Below are 22,209 nucleotides of genomic sequence, written 5' to 3'. Positions count from 1 at the left end.
ACAAGGCTGGGGTTAGGGGTGCAGGACCCTTGTGCACTTTGAAATCTGTGTACTGTATGACTCTTATACTCCAAAGAAACTTAACTGCAAAACATAAACAGTTGATTAACACACACACACACACAAACACACATAGAGAGGGAAATGGAGGTGTAGTCTCTCCTCCCCTCCAATAAAGCAGCACACCATTGTGAACTTCCCTGATCCATGTCAGCCTTTCAGCATGGAATAAAGTTACAGTTGAGCAGCAGACACTATTCTGCTGCTCAAAGTAAAAGTGGCTGACCTGAGGCTATTTTACTTTGGACACATCATAAGAAGACAAAACTTACTAGAAAAGGCAATAATGAAAAAATGAGGGCAGTGGGAAATGAGGAAGACCAAACATGAGACAGATTGACTAAAAGAAAGGAAAGATCTCCTTTTCGTTTGCATGCTTGAAGCAGGATTGTTAGCGAGTGGACTTCATAGAGACCACTAATTCATAGGTCAAATATGTTTTGACAACACATAATGACAACATCATGCAACACCCTGCAGTACTGAGCTGTGGTTTTCCAGGCACTGGTTTGGATGCAGAAGAGTGCCAAATCCCAGTTTGCTGGCAAATAAGTTTCGAAGGGCTTATTTTATTGAGATGTATTTTTTGTGGCTTTGAGAAATGGAGAAGTCGAGGCACAAAAGCTGCACTTCCTCTTTCTGACTCAGGTCTTCACTTACATCAGTTCTTTGGAACATCTGAGCACTTCATGTGTGGGGCCCAGCACCACGAAGGCGCAGGATAGATAGGTTCTCTGTGGCCAAAAAGTCGAACCTTTCTTCCAAGAGGCCGCTTCCCTGTTTATATGTATCGTATCACTGAGATGTTCATGGAACCTGCCAAGTCCTGTGAAGGTGGTCATGTTTTCAAAAAAGATTGAATGTTTGAATCAAGTCTAGAAAGGGAGAGAGAGGGTCAAGGAAGAAGTACCGGGCAGAGAACATTGTCATCCTCCAGTCCCACCATGTAGAAGCCCAAGAGCTGCCATTAATTCAAGAGACCGCATTTTTAAGACTCTGTTTTACTCAAGAGGACACAGAAATAGATAGGAAATTACAAGCGTAGATACAAGATCTCATGCACTCCGACTATCTCTATTCATTGCAACATTAACTGTTTTTACACAAATTGCTCAATATGCCCGATCTGTCCTTAAGAAGTCATTTGGATGATTCCCTTCTTAAAATGGGCTTATAAATAACTTTTATTTTATTTAAAACATTTTACCCTGCCTTTGTCCTAAAAAAAAAAAGAGAGAGACAAGGTGTCTTACATAATTAAAAACACAATAAAAACAGCAAATCATTCAAATATTTAAAAAAAGAATTAATAAGGATATTAAGAAAAATATTGGGCAAAAACATTACTAAAAGAGATTTAGAAGCAACAAAATACAAACCATTCTGCTTTGAAACCTCTCCTAGACAGTCAGTCGCTAAGGAAAAGCCTGCCTGAATAAAGACAGCAAAGATGGGGCCAGCCTGGCCTCCTGTGGGAGGAAGTTCCAGAGTCTAGAGATGGCCTTTTCCTGTGTCCCCACCAAGTGCACCTTATCCTAAACACAGAATGAAGAAAGACTTTTTCCCCCAAGGGCCCTGAAGGAACTTTAAAGGCTGAATTGCTATTTTGACATGTAGATTCATAATTTATTTTGCCTTGGTGAAACACCTGTTGCAAGTTTATATTTTGCTTCAAAACTGTGACAACCTGTTTGCATCAGAGAAAGGTATAGCAGAAAACAAAGGGTGTTCGCACGCATGCACATGTGTATATTTACAAGAGTTGGTGGAAGGAGGAGAACAAATTGTGGCTCACCAGATGTTGTGGATCTAAACCTCCACCACCACCCCCCAGCCACCATACCTAACAGACAGAGATAATGGAAATTGCCCTCCAGAAACATCTGAAAGGCTGTAGGTTTCCTCATGACAGATTTTGTGCTCAGATGAAGTTCACCTTGGTTTGATCTTGCAGGGTTTGATTATATGCATGGGTATATATTCAGAATAATTTGATGTTAGTCCTTCCCTAAGAGATAAGACATTCTACATTGACTCTGTTGCTTCTGTAAATGGAAAGTGCATAAACGCATCATGGGGATTTTGTTGTAAAGAGTATCTAAAGGGATATTGATTCATCCCTGACATGGGGATAGTCTCGTAGCGAGCTAGTGCTGCTTTTACAGCCTGCTTCAGATCAGGCTGAGAAAGGAAGTAGGACCAACCCACTGTGAGAAGTAGTGCCCTTCTCAAAACACTCCCAGTTCTCTCTAAAATGGCTCTCTTTCTCTAGGTTTACCTGATTTTGTACGTTTTAGTCACTAAGGGTGTGATCAGATGACTGCACAGGTTTGCACCTGATTGCAAAGGCTCACTTCAACAGGAGTGATTTCTCTTAAAGCAGCCCTTCCATCTGCTGGGGAATCACTCCAGCCCAGTGACTGACAGTATAAACCCTACACCTGGACCCAAAAGGTCTAGCTTGGGCACTGATCAGAGTTGGGCTGGAGCACCTTTCCCCATGCATTGTGTGATCACCAGGAAATAGACTGGACCACTCCACAAGCAGTCCAAATTGCTATCTGTTTTCCCATGTGATCGCACCCTAAGACTGTAAGACGGGGAGCTCCTGGTTCTAATCTTACATCAGTTGCAGATGTACTAGGTTTTTAAAATAATGCTCTCTTAGCTTTGGCTAACATTGTGGAAGACTGGAATATACATATACTTTTGGCATGCAGTGTTTAGGACCTATGGAATGCTGAACTGGTGCTATGTATTTTATACAAGACTATGATTGTCCCTTTTTGTGATTAGCAGAATCAAGATGACTTACAAAACAAAAATAGCAGCAATAACATTGGTTAAAATGCATCTACACCTAGACCTGTCCCCTGGTCCTCCAAGTCAGATGTGATGCATATATATGGTGCCTTATTTGCTTTCCCCCCTATTGAGTAGAAAATCTGGTTTGCTCATTGGACCACCACAACCCCTCAAAAAGCCCTTGAACCATTGAGATCGCAAGCAGCTGCAGTATATGGCAAAGCCAGCAGGATTGCAAGAGGGGCCTTCTTTTTTTCATCACTGCTAACCGAAAAGTATGCAAATCAAAGGAACAAACAAGTTTCCTCACACGGAAGTGCTGCAGTTGTTGGCAGGAAGCAACTCAGTCAGAGTGGCTGCCGTGAGTACATGGAGGAGTACAGATCTGCAAAAGTCATGCTACTTACATGGGGCTACCTGGACAGAAGACTGGTGGCTTTTTGAGTCATCCAAGGATTTGGACTGGGATTCACCCCTGCACATCTGGCTGCTAGGACTCGGCCATGGCAGATCCTGAACCCGCGGGTAAGTGACGCCACCACCTTCTGATCTCTTTGAACAAAGAGGTATGAAATTCACTCTTAGTTCACCTCCTGCCCAAGCTAATTTGGGGGTATGCTTTATGATGAGGATTATTAGAAAATTGTTCTTGGGAGCTAGTTTTCTGACAATAAAGCTGGATAGGGTGAGCCAACAATCAATTAAAGAGAAATAACCACAGTCACAAAAGAGGCACTGCCACCCATGAGGTCCTTAAACAGACATCCTAAGTAATTAGGACATGTTTAAGGTTTCAAGAGTCTGAAAACATATATCTGTTCAACCAGAGACTACAGTGAAACAAAAGATGGCTTCACTATGGGGCAAGGATACCTCTTGTCAGATCACAGATTGCCCTGTCTGGCTGTGGCCTGGTTCAGTACAGGCCTTGTTATAATACAGCTGGAGAGGTTCAGCCTTCCAGACTTTGTTTGGATTGTACATAGAAACAGGGTTCCTTTGAATCATGTCAGAAATCATTTTCTTTACTGTATTCTCAGTTGCCAGGAAGATTCAAAATGTGTTGAGGGGATACTTGGTATTTAGAGAAAGGTATCTGGGGTTCAAGAATGACTTCTAAATGGCTGATACTTTCCTTTGCTTTCTCTACCTTGGAAGTTCATGAAAAAGTCCTCAACAGCAAAAAAACCCCACAAAATTTTCAAATAACACGAGGTTCAATTATCTTAGAGTACTGAATACCAGGAACAAGTTTAGCAACTGCTGCAGAGAAATAAGGATTTTTATCTTCTAATAATGTAGTGACAAGGTCTCCGGAGAATGGTATTTCCAGTAAACCAAATGAAGGTTTAAATAAAACTGTCTCTCACCATTGCATAAAAAAGGGGAAGAAACACAGGGCATGTGAAAAAGTATCCAGGCTAGCACGGTCACATGGACAAACTCTCTTGAAGTAAGGTTGCCCTGACAATCTTCCTTGCTTGTCCCTTGAAGGGACAATATTCAGTCTTGCATATAAAAAGGCTCAGCAGTAACGTGGAATAGATAGATGGGAAAAATATGACAGAAGAGTTTTAGGAATAGATGCCAAAGAAGGAGGAAGAACCTACTCGCCAAGCTCTTATCTGGGTACCCGCCAGATCTGTTTGGTAAATTTGCTTCCTTATACATATATAGTCTTGATTCTCTTTCACCCATGTTCCTAATTAATTCTTGTGACAAACCCAGGACTTGCTATCTATTAGTTTCTGCCAAGAGGATCTAAAATGATCTTTCCATAGTAGGGTAAGAAGAGAGCTCTCAGAAAATATTACTTTCAGCCTTAAATCAAAGGCTTGTTCCCATGCTCTCACCTTGATAGACGGCTGAGCAAATGCTGCCCGTAAAAAAACATTCGCCACACATTGTGGGATACCCATTAGCCTCCTTAAAAAGGAGGAGAGGGGGTGGTCAATTTTCTCTGATACCCCCATTATCCTTACTTCAATACCCACATAAAATGACTGGAATTATTTATGTGTTAAATGATAATAAAGTTCCTGGAACATACTTACCTCCTTTCATACTAGAGAATTTAACTATTGCTTGAGTGGCTGACACTCAAGCTTGCTCTCTCCCACTCTTCTGTCATTCATGTGTGACTACTCAAACAAGTTGGAAATCACTCTAAAACCTGAGATGCCTCACACAAAATTGTCTTTTAAAGCTTTATATTATAGGGATTTGATTAGTCAGTCTGGGGACTCCTGTAAACCTTTGGGATTTTGAGAAAACATTTCTCCTCAGATTTTGCTTCAGCTTATACACTGGGCACTTCAGTGGAACATCTCTATCTGTAGAGCTCTTATGAGCTGATCTTTCCGGTGGCAGCCATGAGCAGGGCTGTGATTGACGCGGATGTTCTCTTCCTGCTCATGTTTGCCTAAACACATTCTTCTGTTCACATGTTGGTCATAATCAACTAAAGTCGTAAACAATGTCACTGACGTAGAAACTCCATGAGAGATCATATGGTCCAGATTCTGTGTTAAACTATGTCCACAAAATAATACCCATCCCACAGTCTAGCCCACAACTAGGGAATGCATAGATTTCCAAATATTGTTAAATTCCAGTTCCCATCAGTCCTAGCCATCCAGGTCAGTTGTGAAGTATGATGGAAGACATAACTGTCAACATCTGAGGGGCCAAATATTCTCTACTCATCATCTAGACATAATTTGTATACCTCCATGTTGTGTTACAGTTTTTGACCAGGGACAAATCATGTGCCTCATACAGGAAGTGCTTATCTCAGCCAAGAAATAAAATGGCCTGCTATCTTTAGAAGCAACTGCTTTTTTTCCTTGAGAAAAATCTTTTAGAAATTATCTTCTCTGCTGTTGATTTCTTCAGTTTTTGTTTCATGAATTATGCTAATTGAAAAGCTCCTGACAATAGCAGAAACTTTTGCGTCTGGAACTGATTCAGTGCAAATTGAAACAAACAGACCCACCTACAGGATGTAGTTTGAAAACACACACATAACCTGGAAAACCATGGTTTTGCCACTCTTTTTTTTTTTACTCAGTTTAAATTCAGACGAAGGAGTAAAAATAGATGGAAGAAAAATCAATATTTTAAAATATGCAAATGATGTCATCTTACTGGCAGAAAGCAGCAATGATTTGAAATGACTTTTAGGGAAAGTGAAAGAAGAAAGGGCCAAAGCAAGACTGCAGCTGAATAATAAGAAGGTAAAAATCATGACTGCAGAAGAACTACACAACTTTAATGTTGACAATGAAGAAACTGAAATTATTAAAGATTTTTGCACCTTGGTCAAATGGAGACTGCAGTCCAGAAATCAGAAGACTGAGGTCTTGTCTACATGAGCTCTTTTGGAGCAGGTTGATGCAGGCTAAATAGGATCACTTGAGTCACATAGAGGTCCTGTATGCCATTTGGTGCAATTCTCAAGAGACCCTTCTTGGTCCAGCTCCTTATGCTGGGGATTTCCGAAATCCTAAAGTGGCTTAAGAAGACAGCCACTTTACAATATTGGCAAATTAAACAAATTAAATTGGCAAAGTGGGGGGGGGGAATAGACTGTATTAGGGCAGTGCTGGTATGCTGCATCACTTACAGTGGACCCTTGACTTACAGACAGCTTGACTTACAGACTTTTTGAGTTACAGACTTCTCTGGCCACAAAATTTAGGTTTTGACAATGCACTGTAGGTCAATGGAGACTTGACTTACAGACTTTTTGACTTGAGAACCGCCTTCCAATACGGATTAAGTTCTCAAGTCAAGACCCCACTGTATAAAAAAAGAAGAAGAAAAGGAAGATGTCCTCAAAGAAGCAAGAGGAGATAGCAGGGGGCAACAAGGGGAATTTTCTTTTATTTTGACTTAAAGATGGGGTTGGGAACCTACCTGCAGTTGAATCTGCCACCAAGTCCCAGTCAGCAGTGAATTCAACTGTGGGGATAGTCTCAAGTCAGTCCGTACATCAAGTCTCAAACTTGCTTTAATTTGGTTCCAGCGACTGCACACACTGAAAATTAAACAAAATAGAGCAATCCTAACAGGGGCACAGAAGGGTGCAGGTAGCAACACACTGGGAACAGGCTGATTTGCTCCAGCAGTTGTGTTGTGTGATTAATGGGGAGGGGGGAGAGCGAACCAGTCCATTTCTGCACTGAACAAAACATCAGGCTAAGTGCCTGTCTGATCCCATCCTGGGGCTTGGGATCACAGCTAAGAAGGAACTAGAGAGGATCATCAAGTGTAAGGACATGCCACTGGAGACCAAGATCACCAGCCCAATTGTATTTTCAGTTCCTACGTGTAGATATGAAAACTGGACAGTGAAAAAAAAAAACCAAAAGGGAAAAAATATGATTTATTTGAAATACGGTGCTAGAGGAGAGCTTTGCAGTGGATTCTAGATCAAATCAAGCCTGAACTTTCTCTGCTAGCAAATATGATGAAACTGAGACCATCCTACTTTGAAGAGAAGATGAGACTCACTGTAAAAGACAACAGTACTGAGGAAAGTTGAAAGCAACAGGAGAAGAAAACGACCACACATGGATGGATTGACTCTCTAAAGGAAACCACAGACCTGAGTTTACAAGAGCTGAACAGGGCTGTTGAAGACAGGACATTCTGGAGGTCGCTCATGCATAGGATTGCCATCATGGCACACAACCACAATCAATTTATAGCTTGCATTGTCCGGATGATGAGAAAAATACGCATATCATCAGTACACAGTTAGGTATATATAGGAGAACAAATGCTCCAATTGGACCAGTTCTTAAAACAGTGACATTTAGGACGTTATTTATAAAACCTGGGCAGACCAAGATACCAAAATTCTACACTAAAAGTAACATAATGTTATATTCTGGGGTCTCCTCTCCCCAATACATCTCTATTTTTTGTCATTGTAATGAGGGGATAGGTGGGTGGGGAGATTGAGAAATCCTGCAATGATTTCCCAGTTCTGTCTCAGTTCTTCATCTGTGAAATAGAAATACTACTGCTGTCTAATCTCCTCCTAGGGTTCTTGTGGGGACAAATGAAAGGGATTTGGATGTGCTGTACGATGCATTTAGCCTTGAGAAAAGAAGACTTGAGGGGAGATATGATAGCACTTTTCAGACACATGAAAGATGGTCATACTAAGGAAGGAGAATGAAGGACCCATAATAATTGGCTTAAGTTACAGATTTACACTGAATTTTTTAAAAAAAGTCTTAACTGTTAGAGTAGTACAGCAATGGAACCAAATACCTTTGGATGTAGTGAGCACTCCAGGCTTTCAAGAGAAAATTGGACCACCATCTGTCAGATCTAATTTGATTTGGATTCCTACACTGGACTTGATGGCCTTATAAGCTCCTTCCAACTCAGTTACAGTGGGGTCTTGACTTGAGAACTTAATCCGTATTGGAAGGCGGTTCTCAAGTCAAAAAGTCTGTAGGTCAAGTCTCCATTGACCTACAGTGCATTGAAAACCGATTAATCCCGTAACAGGCCGTTTTTGTTCCATTTTGGTTTTTTTCTGGTCTGTAAGTCAAATCTCAGTCTGCAAGTCAAACCTAAATTTTGCGGCCAGAGAAGTCTGTAACTCGAAAAGTCTGTAAGTCAAGCCGTCTGTAAGTCAAGGGTCCACTGTATTTTGTGATTCTATGAAATTGTGTAGTTTTCAGCACTCTTATAGGAATGACTCACGTGCATTCACTCTGTGACATTTTTCAACCTATTGGTATTGGGTAAATTAAAAAGAATTATTAATGCCAGACCAAGCCTCTATTGCAGTACATTAGCTACTGTTAAGGAAAAGGGGGAGAAAGGTTTCTCCGTGGCAGCTGATGTTTCTGTAGTGCTCAGCAAGAAGGCAGAAGTTCCACTTCCTTTTGGGTCCCTCTTACTCCATTTCAGAGAAGGTGACAAAGATTTGAAGAAAAAAAAAAAAGCTTTCCCCTCCTTCGGTTAGAACATTTATTTCCGGTTCTGGGACTGAGGCTTTCAGAAAAAGAAAAAGAAAATGTGATGCTGACGAAAGAATGAGTGAGGGTGGGAGAAGCAGTACAGAGAGGTGCTTCCTACATATACCAAAATATCTGCATCAGAGAAAGAAATTAACATGCAACCCCTGCAGGGATCACTGTGGAAATATATGTCATCGTGATCAACAAGATGTTTGTGCAGTGGTTTCTTAGGCAGACGTTGGGGGTGGGGAACCACCATTTGGAGGAGGGAGAAACAGATTTCAGGAGCCTTATTCTGATCAAGATTCAATTCTGCATACTAACAGATAAGGTTACAGTGATTCATACATGGAGAGGATTGAAAACAATGGCTTGTGCTAAATTAACTTGCGTATTCTCCCTGTCCTGTTTCATTACTGTTCATAATTTCAGTCATGTTCTAACATTTGGGTTAGGGATCCAATACCAGTGGTCTAGAGCAGCAGTGGACTTCATGTTTAATGCCACAGTCAAGTCCAGACCTTAGAAATGTTGCCCTCCTAGACTGCAATCCACAGATCCATCCTCACCCTTTAATATGACCAGTGATCATAAAGGTAAAAGTGGGGCATATTCTGTAGTGGGGCTGGTTCTTGAGTCAGTAAACAGAGGGCTACAGGACAACAAAGTAAACCAAGGGCAAGCAATCCAAAATCAAAAACAGTTCAAGTCAAGCCATCCTGAGAGTTACTGTGACCAAACAGGGGAAGCCCAAAACTGTAGGTTTAGAAAAGGGAAGGATGTTAGTCTATGCCAGCATATCAGGCAAAAACAAAAGAAAGATTTTTAAAAAGACGAACGTCTTGCGGCACCTTAAAGACGAACTGCTATACAGTACTTTAATTTGAGCTTTTGTGGATGAAGTGGTTGAAGACTGAAGACTCACCTCTTTAGGCAGGCTTTTAATGATCGTAATGGAGTCCCAGAATCCCATTTTTTTTAATTTGATTTGTTAAAGTTTTAAATGTTATTCAATGCATTTTAACTTGGTATTTGAATTATTTTTAAGGGATGATTTATTATAGATTTATTTCTACCTTTTTAACCTTGTAAGCTGCTTTGCGTCTCCTTATTGAGAGAAAGGTGGCCTATAGATAAGGCAGACAGTCATTCACAGCCACAGAGTTTACAGCAAGGATCAGGATAAGTAAGAGTCATCGGGAGGAACTGGAGACATAATTAACACCAATAACTAGCAGACTTGAATAATGGGTTTATATAGCTGAGCTTCTGGGCACCATCCATTGTTCAGTTTATAAACATTTAGTTGGCTTCAAAAGGTTCTCAGATTTGGCTTTGGGACCTTGGTTTTCCTGAAACAACAACGTTTTCTCCCGAGGAGGCCACTTGATCCTGAGGAAGCTCTTTATCTGAGCAGGTCTTCCCTCCAATAAGGAATCTAGAGCTGAGCTTTTCTCTGTAGTCTTAAGTTGCCGCCATGGGATGGACGATGACCTTCACCCTTGTGGCCACTGAGCTGCCATCAGCTATATGCTCAGACATCAGGAACTCCAAGGGCTCAAGAACTGCAGGACTTGGCAGGTCTTCCCCAATGTCATTTTCTGAGGGTGCTGCTTCACCCTTGCTGAAGGGCTCTTTTGTTCACCCCAGCATCCCTGTCACTCTTCACTGGGAGCTTGGCTTCTTAGGGTAGCAGCAATGGAACCTATAAACCAGAACAGGAACATCATTGGAATCTTTCTTTCAACGGTGTTCCAGCCTGCATACTTTGAGTCCACTAAACATTGTAGTTAGCCCTGAAAGAGAAAGGATTCTGGGATCCAAGCATCTCGCTTACCATCCTTGTTGTTAATGCCCAAGGGTGGAGGCGCATGAGGCTTGGACCGGGAGGGATGTTGGTTGCAAATCTGAGCCTAAGAGAGAATTGTGGAAACCCAGATGGACACAAAGCGAGGATAGCAGGTAAAAGTGAGAAGCAACAGGTTTGACTGTGAAAAAAAAGGTCCAATGAAGTGGGCATCCAGTTTCTGGACAAAGCACTGCAGAGCCACACCTTGTCATCCCACTGCTAATGTCAGGCCAAGCTGGTGTCAGCAATCCGCAAACCATTTGTGGTCAGCTTTGGCTTGGCCCCATTGCTCCCATATGGTCTGATGTACTGTTGATAGTTTTTGCAGGGTGTGATTATCATTGGAGACTATGGAATGAGTACTCAGAGAAAGAAAGAAGTGGAAGTCACATCCATACCTCGCAAAGAATGGGGTCTGGCAAAATGAGGAATGCCAGGTTGGCCAAGGGTCATGGGCTACTTGCCAGTAGCTGACGTAGCACCACAAATATTGTTCTAGAGTCCTGTTAGTGCATTCTATCTGCCCATTGTATTGAGGGTGAAGGGTGAAGGAGATATGGAGCTTCACCTCCAGGACTTTGATCAAAGCCTCCCAGAGCTAAGTGATAAATTGGATTCCTCAAACCAACATTAGAGGGTTTAGCAGACCATGTAATCTTAATACTGTATTATATGAACAGATGCACTGTTTCTTGACCATGGAAATTCTGGAGCAAGGGCTAGAGTGAGCAGTTTTCAATAAGAGGTCTATCACTATCAGGATCTAACCTTGGTCTACAGAGACTAGTTGGACTATGGTGTAATCCAGGGAGAGCTGCCTCCATAGATCGGTGGGGGAAGCCAAGTAGTAACAAGATACCTCCAGGCTTGCCTGGCTGGACATTTACCCTGTGACCTGTCTTGCAGGCTGTTCTGTTTCGGCATGTATCTGGCGTACACCAGGAATCTTGGATGGAAAGGTGTAAGGTTTCATATAGTCCCAAATGTTGTTTGGGTATGCTGTATTATGCCTTTGTAGCTGCCCTGGGAAAATGTACAGGCAACTTCAGTAGTGCAACAGATCATCCTGCAGGATAAACAGTAACTTAACCAAGTCTCAGCATTCAGCACAGCGAGCCTGTGCCTATGGGTTGTGTTAATGCTGAGCCTAGATTCCCTTCACCAAGGGAACGGGCAGCTTGGGAGCTGCAAAATGTTCAGGGGGGAAGACAGTGAGCAGATCCTAATCAAGATTATACTCCAGTTTCCATGGACGCTTGTCATCTTGGCTGTTCTTATAAACTGTACATTTACTGAGATTAAACTGAGAAAAGAACAGGGACTACTGGAGTAGTCTCTGGTTTAATTCGTGAGCAGTCTGGAGATATTCCTAATGAGAAAGATCTGTGTTGCTGGAGAAAAACTCTTCTGTAGACTTAGATTTTTTGGCTATAGCTTCCAGAATTCAAGGGGAATTCCAGGCAAATTCTGGGAGTTCCTGTGCCTGAAATTTGAAAAACTCTTGCCTGTTCTTTGCTTTATAGGATATAATTTTGTTCTGAAGAGGTATGTTTATGGGAGTAAGAGGTACATGGGAGTAATCCCTGGTTACCCCAGACCAGCTGCAAAAAGATGACCAGAATAGCCACTTTGGACTTGCTAACAAGTAGAGTCTGGGGGTTGGAGTGCTGAAGAATAGATTTGGTGGTAAAGGCCTTCTTGAGTGCTTGTAAGGTTTGGCCTGTGGAGGCTGCCCACTGGCATGGCACCACAGCAGAACGCATCATGAAATGTTCAAAGATTGCAGGAGCATTGTATAGTTTGAATGGCATGACAGTATATTGAATGTACATACCTGGTCGAGAAAGCATTCTTTCATTTGTGGTCTGCACAAATATGCTTGAAGCTGTAAGCATTTCCTCAAGTCCAACTTTGTGTAGAGTTTGGTGTCCTGCAAGCATTCTAGGAGTTCCAGAATCAGCGTCAGGAGGTACTGCTTCCAAAATAGTTGTTGCACAACCTTTCCCCTTCACAAATAGTGTGAGGCTGGAATGTGGAGGGGGAAATCAACCATCATTTCTTGTGTTCTCGAAGATTTCCTGCAATGCAACCAGATCCGGTTCTGGCCAGGGATAGACTCATCCAACCAGCAGAAGGAACTGGGGAGCAGAGTCATGGCACAATCATACCATTAGAAGGGAGGTTGCTAGTCCACTTCTTTGCTATCAAACTTAACATGAAAGTCCCACTACTTCAAGGGTAAGGTCATAAGAGTGTCCAGGATCTGAGCCACAATTGTGTTGCTTCCTTCCTGTGGTTTGATAATGCATTCAACTGTTTGTGGAGCACAGAGTAGTTGTTCCTTAAAATCAGGGCACCTGGGACTCATGGCAAACCAAGCAGAATGCTCTTCACATTAAGTGGGGAACAGCTGTGAGATGAAATTGAAGAGTTTCCTGGTGATTTTGAATCATCCTCTGACTCCAAAGAGAGAAATCAACCACCAGTGATTTCCACTGCTACCAGAACCCCCACTGACCCCTCAAGATGTTAGTAGTTAGAATACGGATGTTATGATGTTCCAACCAGATCAGCTTCATGAAGTAATTAGAGGTCCAATGTCCAACATGGCTATGTTGGGTAAAGCTGGCTGATTGGGGTAGGCCACATGCATTCCAATGAACATAGGGTGAGACTGAGGGTTTCCCGTTGTGGAAGTCGGCAGTCCCAGACTTCAGGCTCTCTCTAGGTCTGGAGTGCTCAGGTTCCTAACTGAGAAAGACCTCTATGTTTCTCAGGGAAATACTTGTACAGACAAAGTACAGTACAAAGTCCAATCTGCTTTTAGTGTTTCTTCTCTGTGAGAATTGGTCAGGGGTATGCCCCACACAGCTCCATCAGTCCTTTTACAACTGCCATGCTGGCCAGGAAAACTGCAGGCTGGTCCATTACACTCCAGTCTCCTGAGATGAGACTGGAGTGTAATGGACCACCCTGCAGTTTTCCTGCCTACAGTAATCCATGGGCATAAACAGATCAGGGTCTAGAAGGTTGTGGGCCATGCCATATGAGTTCATTTTTCCAGAATCTCACTGGCTAGCCTTCTCCTGAAATTGGTCTGTGGGGACAGGATCATTCAATATAGGTCTTGAGCTAGCAGCTGGAAGGAGTTGGCTTTATCAACCATCTTCCTTTTGCTGCAGCTGCTAGATCCACTGGTTGGACAGGAAAGGACTATTTTGTCAAAGGCAGGGAATTGTCCATATGGCAGCTGGATTACTGGCTAGACTGATGAGGAACTCTACCCAGACTTGTCCACTGGGAAAAGCTTTTGGCTATAGATGTATATGCAGCACAGAGCGAAGATGGCAGGAAGCTTTTCTGTTGCCCACAAAATTTTCAGGGGATGGGTGGGCAGATACTCTTTCTCCTGCAATGCCCTTCCCCATAACCATGCACTGTGTTGGAATGCCTCAAACTGAACTCATATCTTCAGCCTGGGTTGCTCCTGTGGACTTGGTGAAAGTCTTGCTTCATCCTCAGATTTGGCCACCAAGTTGCTATCAGCAACAGGCTTAGCGATTCAGGGCCTCTGAGAATCTGGGGTCTGCATAACCTTGCAGTTCTTTGTCACTGTCAAGTCCTGAGAGATTCTGGTCTGGCTTTACTTGAGGACTTCTCTGATGGGATGATAGAAAGTTTCTGAGTGCTGGAGACCTGAAAATATAATCCTTCCAAATATGCTCCATCTGAAGGGGAGACAAGATGAGTGGGAACTAAGCTAGGATGAAAATGTTGGTTGTGCAGGAATCCCATTAAGTGAAAGGTTTGATGTGGACATGTTTAGATTGAGATTTGTGATCATGTGTATCTGCGAGTTGCTTCAGAATGCAAGCCTCAGTCCCTCTTCCACAACGTATGAAATAAGCAAGGTACATATTTAAATAAGAGAGTGTGTGCAAGCACATACATTCAATCATTTGTTCATTCATGTATCTGTGTTCATGTTCTAGATTAAATATTAGGAAGAATTTTCCAGGGATGAAAAACCCTACCTTCCTCAACGTTAAGACAGCAATCCTGTTATAAATTATCTACCTGGCTTTGCGTAGCCACTAAGTAGTTTGGCATTAGCTACAACATTTTACATCCTGACCATTCAGCTCCTTCCCTCCACCGAAAGGAGACCTGGAATGGTGAGGGCAGTGCTTGTGAAATCTCAGCAAGTGTGGGGAAAACGAAGAGGGAATTTGGACGGGGTCTGTTTCACGGTCATGCTATCTCCGACAGGGCATGACTTACACTAATGGTGATTGTGGTGTGGAGGTTTAAGTCACACTCATCATCTTCCTTTGTGCTGAAAGCAACCTAGCGGGGCTTCTGGAGTGGAAGAATCCGCTGACAGGATGCCATTATTACCCAGAGAATGCCTAAATGTGTTCCTCACATTCTCTGAGGAGGCTCCTCCCAAGTCCTAAAAACTGCAGTGTAGCAACACAATCAAGACTGGAAACTAGGGCAAAGTAAATCCAGAAACCTATTTCACTTTGAAGCAACAAGGGACACGTTGTTTTTGGAAAGGCCCTACAGCGATATACGGTGGAATACACAACCTTGTCTGGATTTCCTCTGAGAAAAAAAGTGATAAGAGAGGGGCATTTCAGTGCCCTGCAGTGATCCATTTGATTATCCCCATGGACAGGCAAAACAAAAGCAATTTGATAAAATAATTAAGTTCACATCTTTTCCACAGTTTGCGAGGGTTGTGTTTTTGACCTTTGGTTGCTATTGAAATACATTGGCAGTTTTTATTTCATTTTTCTCCATGTCATACTTGAGTCATTGCCTCTACATAGCTGTTCCTAGCTAGTGTATTTGAACCTGATCCTGCCCTTGTGTGATTCAGTCTACATGGCACAGAGGGACATCCAGATCTGCCTTGTGAAAGATTGAGGTAAAGAACTGCAAAGCCCATTGTTTTCCCTGTGATCACTAATTAGTAGCATGACTTGACTTGATTTGTAGGAACGGAGAAGTGTATCATAGATTAAACATTCGCAAGGGAAACTTGTAAAACCTTTCTGAATTTTAGGCTGTCTAAGGCAAGAGAGGGCAGTATGTATCCTGTAGGATGCACACTGCCCAAAAGCTGGTCCCAACTCCACTTAGATTCCCCTCTAGAAATTTTGAGTCAGAAAGTCCCTTGGTTCTGGTTTTTGGAAGGAGTAGGGGAAAATGTTGCTTTGTTTTGAGGATCCCTCAGGATCTCTGGGGATCTTTACATTCTACAACTTTTTCAAAAGTTTTTGGCTACTAGAGAGTGGAATGGTGGCTTTTTGCCATTAATTTTTAAAAGAAAAATGGGAGGGGGCAGAATCACATGAGTCCAGAGGTGGGTGGGCATGGCTTCCCAGACCTCTGGCAATCTGTTGCTCTGATCTAAGAAGATACCACACTGGTTGTTAACAATTTGTTCTTCTGTCACATAATATGGCCCTTGCAAACCCTGCTGGCCATTGTCTTGCTACTGTTTCAGTCCATAACTCATGTAGCTGATCACAGTGATCCTCAGGCTAGCACATACAGTCATTTTCTCTAAGATGGGCAATAGAATAGAGTCATCATGGACCTCTGTTGGGTAGCCTTTGTGTCATCACCCATGGAATGTCTGCCCTAACCTCGGTTTCAGCACACACCCTCAACTCCTCAACTACAGCATACAACAAAAGGCAAGTTTCTCATTTCCTGGCCGTACCTTTTGTCTGTTAACAGCAGTTATTGTCAACAGTTCACAGGGGTTGTGTTTGTGACACTGAGGTCACAGGAGACGCAGGCTCTTCCACACAGTGGCATATACGCCAGTTCTTCATTTTTTGTTGCAGATTTTAATAGATTGTTGCAATGTTTGTGTCCACATAGCAAAAAGGATATTTGTTGCTGGATGTACTGGGTTGCACTGAGTCCTCTTGGTACCTTCTCTCCATACTCATCGGGAATTGCTTCTTCATGTTTCATCCCAACACAGATTGCCCCCATCCTTTTGGCTGTCTTATCTCCCTGCCTACTTCACTCTCTCCTTGTTTTAGCCATCCATATGTCATGAGGGGATGGGAATTCCCCAGCAGAAAAACACTCGTGAGGAATGTTGTCAAATGACACCCACCCACAAAGTGTGTGGATCAGCACAGAACACCACAGTAGAAAGATTATTCTGGAGCAAAGCAGAACAAAATTACACCACCAGTTTTGACTTATTTGGACTCTGCTGACTGTAGTTTCAGCTCTGCATTGTGTGGATACTGGCATGCAGTACCAGCATCCTAGGTGTACGCAACATTGAACCAATGCTTCGTGTGGACATGGACTCACACCAGAAGATTGAATCCATCATGCTGGTGCTGGAGGAAGAGGCTGCTCACTTCTCTCTCTCTCTCTCTTTTTGAAACATTTTTTTAAATTAACGATTTAAAAAACACAAAAGGAAATACATAAAAAGCTACACTTACAACAACTCAATAAACATGACCAAAATTAGTGCACCCATCACTGGGGCCAGGAGGTGACCAGGTTCTCAAAGCCTCCCTGCAACCTGAGCCAATATCTGTGAATGGGCCAAGGTGTGCCAGGTGATGCTACAAGGAGGAAACGAAATCTTCCCAGTTGTCTTCTCATTGAAATTCAACTAGACAATCTGCATGCTTCAGCAGTGAGGCAAAGCAAGGTGTGTGAGAGACCCAGCAGGGTCAGAATGACTTTGAGAAGGATTTTCTCTCTTTCTTATGCTTAAACTTTTTCCTCCTTCTTTGTTTGAGGAACAAGGCTTCCCAGCTGGGCTTGATGAAGCAACCCCTTTAAAACAACCACATCCTGTTTTGTTGTGGGGAGTGGGGGGGGGGGAGAAGAGACCGTGTGAGATACTGCTCTGTTCATTCATGTCCTCTGCCCGTGTCTCATTTTAACTTGTGGTAGAGGGTCCAAGCCGGAGGCGAACCTGCCTCACAGCGGTGCTGCAGAACGAGGCAGGAGAGGGCTGACGGCACAGGGCAGGCATGGCCACTTCAGAGTGTGAATGGAGCACCGCCAGGGCTGTCTCTCCTGTTAGGCAAAAAGTGAAGCTGTGATTTCCGGCAGCAGTTCTTGGGTGTTCAGCTCGAACGCAGCTTCTGGTTGGTGCCAGAGAACCTTGTGAGGTCTGGACACTAGATATCTATTTGGGAAAAATCAGTCTCCATAACTATTCTCAAGGATAATCGATCCCTGAGCTTGCCTTTGTTGTCGTTCCCTCAAAGTAATGGGAATGCCTGAGTGCTGCCACACAATCCCCTCCCCTGTGGGAGCATCAATAGGCTTTAGGCCAGAAAGTCTGAACTCCAATTCCATAAACTCCAACTTTATTGGGAGGGAAGTAAGGCTTACAGTTCTGGTTTCACTCACTGGAAACCCCTTCTTCTCTCCCCCCACCCCTGCCACCCTTCTGAGCCCTGCCTTCAGGGAGCCAGGCGTCTTGTACTGGCTCCCCCTAAATTATAGTCTCTTCGTGGCTCCCAGCTGACTTCACTGGGGTGGATTGGAACAGGACGTGTGGAGGCACCCAAAGTCCTTATTCTAGTGCATGTCACCTGGCCCCTTCCGAGGAGGGCTGTTACCACCCTACAGAACCTGACCCAGGCACTGGTTTGCCCCTGCCTGGAGCTGCTGCAGGTGTTTTCCCACTGGTGCTGGAGGTGTTGTTCCCAGTGTCTCTTCTGTGTAGACATTAGATCAGAGCAGGTGGCAGGAATGGAGGAGGACTGGCTTGCTGGTGGTCAGAGCATTTCAGCCAGGATCTCCTGTTCTGTAGGGAGGTGTGGGCTAGAGATGGGCACAAATAAAAAAAAACCCAGCTAGTAAATTCATCAAAAATCTCTGGTTCGTTGATTTGGGTCCATCTGAACTGGAGGACCCGAACTTTCCCGAACCAATGGACTTCTTCCAATTTAACAAACTTCCTGATTCATTACCCCTCCCCCCCCATAGCCTTGTTATCTTGTCCTGCCACCATCACAGCCATCTGGAGAGACAGCGGCCAGGCTTCCTTTCCAGGAGCCAGTCCTGCTATCTTTGCAGCTGGACATGCACCTGCCTCTCAGCTGGGAGGCAGAGAGATGCTCAGAAGTGGATGACCTGCAGGAGCTTGGCTGCGTCTCAAGATGATGGCAGCGGTGGAGGAGGCGAAGGCAGCAGCAGCAGGAGGAAAAGGTAGAGAGGCAACAGGGGCAGTGGAAAGGGGGCGGGGGGCAGCCAGGCTTGTTTTTTTTTTTAAGAAAGCCATCAGGGCTGTCTAAAAATGAAACAAAAAATCCCAAACAAACTAACAACTCGATTTATGGTTTGTTCAGGAAAATTTGTAAATGTGTGGTCCGTGGTTTGTGGACTTTCATGAACTGCAAATCATAACAAACCACCATTTTGGCAATTCGTGCCCATCTCTAGTGTAGGCGCTTCCTCTTCCTGTAGCTCTTCTGGGACTCCCTCCAGGAATCCTTTCCCAGAACACACACCTGAAGAGTTCCCCTTTGATGTGGGTTATGGGAACCTCTATCCTTATATCCTATGCCTGCTCACACAGCCCATCCTCCACCCCAAGCCCGGCTCAAGGGTGGGTCACCTTCCCACACAGCTAATCCCCCCTCTTGGGTGAGCCAACCATTCCCAGCAGTCGCCTGAAGTCCGGCACACTCTGGGTTGAGCAGGCCTTCCAGGGAGTGCCAGGCAAATTCAGACAGCCTGCCCACAGCAGCCTCTCCTGGATGATGATGATGAAAAAAAAATGGTAGGTACAGTCAATCAAAATTATAAAAACACTGACTTATTTTATATAATAGGTATAATTTTAAACCAAAAATCTAAGTATCTGTTAAATATCAGCACAGTATGTATGCTGTTCCTAATAATAATAATAATAATAATAATAATAATAATAATAATAATAATAATAATAATAATAATAATAATAATAATAATAGTAGTAGTAGTAGTAGTAGTAGTAGTAGTAGTAGTTGTTGTTGTTGTTGTTGTTGTTGTTGTTGTTCTTCTTCTTCTTCTTCTTCTTCTTCTTCTTCTTCTTCTTCTTCTTCTTCTTCTTCTTCTTATTATTATTATTATTATTATTATTATTATTATTATTATTATTATTATTATTATTATTATTATTATTATTATTTCAGCCTTCTGGCCAGAGGACAAATAATTTCATGCTGTCAAGTAAATTCTGACATATAGTGACCCTTTTTAGTGTCTTCTAAGTACAGAATACTCAGAAATGGTTTGCCATTAGTTTCTTCTGGAAGGTACCCTGGAGAATCATACTCCCAACCTTTGGCTCTGCAGCCAGAAACCCCACCGAGCTATCCAACCAACTATATACATGTCTATCACAGTATTTTTAATGCCATGCATGTGGAGATAAGGGCATTTTGAACCTCATATACCAGTATAACTTGACTAGCTTTGGGTACAGTTTGATTAAACTAAGTGCTTAGGGTGGTATGAGCATAAACGCAGGAGACAGGTGAAGTTGCTCCAGATACTACACACTTGATCTTAGTCAAAATGCCAAAAAGCAAAGTTGCTCCAGGAACTGCAGAAGTTTTAAAAGTGGCTGATTTTTTTTTTTTTTTTTTTTTTTTTTGAAGTGGCAGCATTTCTGATTACAACTGGCTGGGCAGTGGTGATGTCATATTGCACCTGAGCACTACTGCTGATGTCACAAAGAGCCTGTGTAGTTAAAAAAAAAGAGCTTAGACAGGGAGCCCAAAGTCAGGTGGAGGAGCTGAACAGAATGGGCAGAGGGCTGAAAAAGGGAAGTCTGTGGAAAGGTAAGTGATGGCAGAGGGAGGCTGAAAGTTAAAGGAATATTTAGTGAAGGATGTATAGAAGAAGCATTGTATGTTTCTGTACATGGTTATGTCTGTGTGCCCAGAAAAAAGGGTGTAGTCTCAACACCAGCACATGTTTCACATGATAATTTTCCAGGTGCCTACAAATGGAAGAGCAGGTGATACCTTAATTAAACTACTTTAAAAAATTGGACAAGCAGCTTGCGTTTCATGGTAATTCATCTTTCCCAGGCAGTTCACCAGATGTTATAGATAGTTCAGGGGGGAAAAAAATGTCTGAGTGTCCCAAAAATTCATGCCAGTGGATGTACCAGTTCTTCTGTATCTGTATCTCACTTCTTAAAGTGGGTTTAGATACTGGCTACATCACCTGATCTGACATTCGTATTATCTTAAGGATCACACAACCTTTTTCTAATTGCTAATTTGTTCAAGCGCATGTATCTGGTTATTACAAAATAAACACAATAGTTGCTAACACACATTGTCTTTTGTAGGGGGGGGCAGGGGTGTATGTGAGTCTCTAATACATCCAGTATCTCTTTAGACTCTTTCTGTGAAACATGCCCCCGGTGCTCATTAAAATTCTTTTGACCATTTCACAAAAACCTGAAAGCAAAACCTCAAGCAAGAGAACGAGGTGGTAGCAGACCAAACTGAGTAGGATAGGAAGAGTATAGTGGGATGTCAGGAGGAGGGAATGACCAAAGCATTATTTGGGGAGCAGTCAGTCACAGATTTGTAACAGTCACCTCAAACATTATTGTTTCCTGAGCCATAAAGGACTCGTAAAACATTCTATTTGAATAATGGAATTGGTTTGTATACATTTCTGAAATCATTGTGCCCTCAAACACCACTGTTGGTTTGGGTATTTATGTTTACATAATAGCTGGCCTGAAGAGAAGGCTTACAAAACCTAATATTTTGTAAGTTTTTGGTTGGTTCTAGCAACCAAGGTAGCTGACTGGATATCTCAATGGTTTAAGTAGATTGGGAGTTTGATTCCCAATGTGCCTCCTGAGAGAGGAGCCAGCCTACGTGGCCTGGGGCAAGATCCACAGCCCCAGAGTGCCCCCAGAAGAAGGGGACAACTTCTGAGTATCCTTTACCTAGAAAACCCTGAAGAGGATTGCCATGAATCAGAATTGATTTGATGGCACATAATGATGATAATGATGATTAGCAACCTAGATACTGTATTCTTTGTCCTGGTTGTTAGGTGAAGGTAAAAGTTCCCCTTGACATTTAGTGTAGTTGTGTCCAACTCTAGGGGGTGGTGCTCATCCCTGTCTCCATGCCGTAGAGCCAGAGTTTATCCGTAGACAGTTTCCGTGGTCACGTGGCCAGCACAACTAGACACAGAATGCTGATACCTTCCCAACATGGTGGTACCTATTTATCTACCTATTTATTTACATGCTTTCGAATTGCTAGGTTAGCAGGAGCTGGGACAAGCCACGGGAGCTCACTCCATCACATGGATTCGATCTTACGATGGCTGGTCTTCTGACCTTGCAGCACAGAGGCTTCTGCAGTTTAACTCACAGCGCCATCACGTCCCCTGTCCTGGTTGTTAGAACCAGCTAAAAACTTACAAAATACTTTTCTTTTATATTTTCCCCTATTTGATCTCAGTTCTGTGCATGGATTC

At 43.0% G+C, this 22,209-nt stretch overlaps 1 protein-coding gene across 9 annotated transcripts in view; it reads left to right on the top strand.

Annotated features, from left to right (window-relative positions):
- The first annotated feature begins 2,189 nt into the window (after positions 1 to 2,189).
- The window catches only part of GMIP (GEM interacting protein), a 64,580-nt gene continuing 44,560 nt past the window's right edge, over positions 2,190 to 22,209 (top strand). For all 9 annotated transcript variants that reach the window (XM_072991281.2, XM_072991278.2, XM_072991280.2 and 6 more), the window contains exon 1: positions 2,190 to 3,390. In XM_072991281.2, the coding sequence (XP_072847382.2) occupies positions 3,369 to 3,390 (22 nt within the window). In that variant the 5' untranslated portion in view covers positions 2,190 to 3,368. The remainder of the gene's footprint in view (positions 3,391 to 22,209) is intronic.

Source organism: Pogona vitticeps, chromosome 2 (assembly GCF_051106095.1).
Source record: "Pogona vitticeps strain Pit_001003342236 chromosome 2, PviZW2.1, whole genome shotgun sequence".
Taxonomy (NCBI): domain Eukaryota; kingdom Metazoa; phylum Chordata; class Lepidosauria; order Squamata; family Agamidae; genus Pogona; species Pogona vitticeps.
The sequence above is the reverse complement of the archived record's forward strand: the minus strand, read 5'-3'. Positions and strand labels throughout refer to the sequence as shown.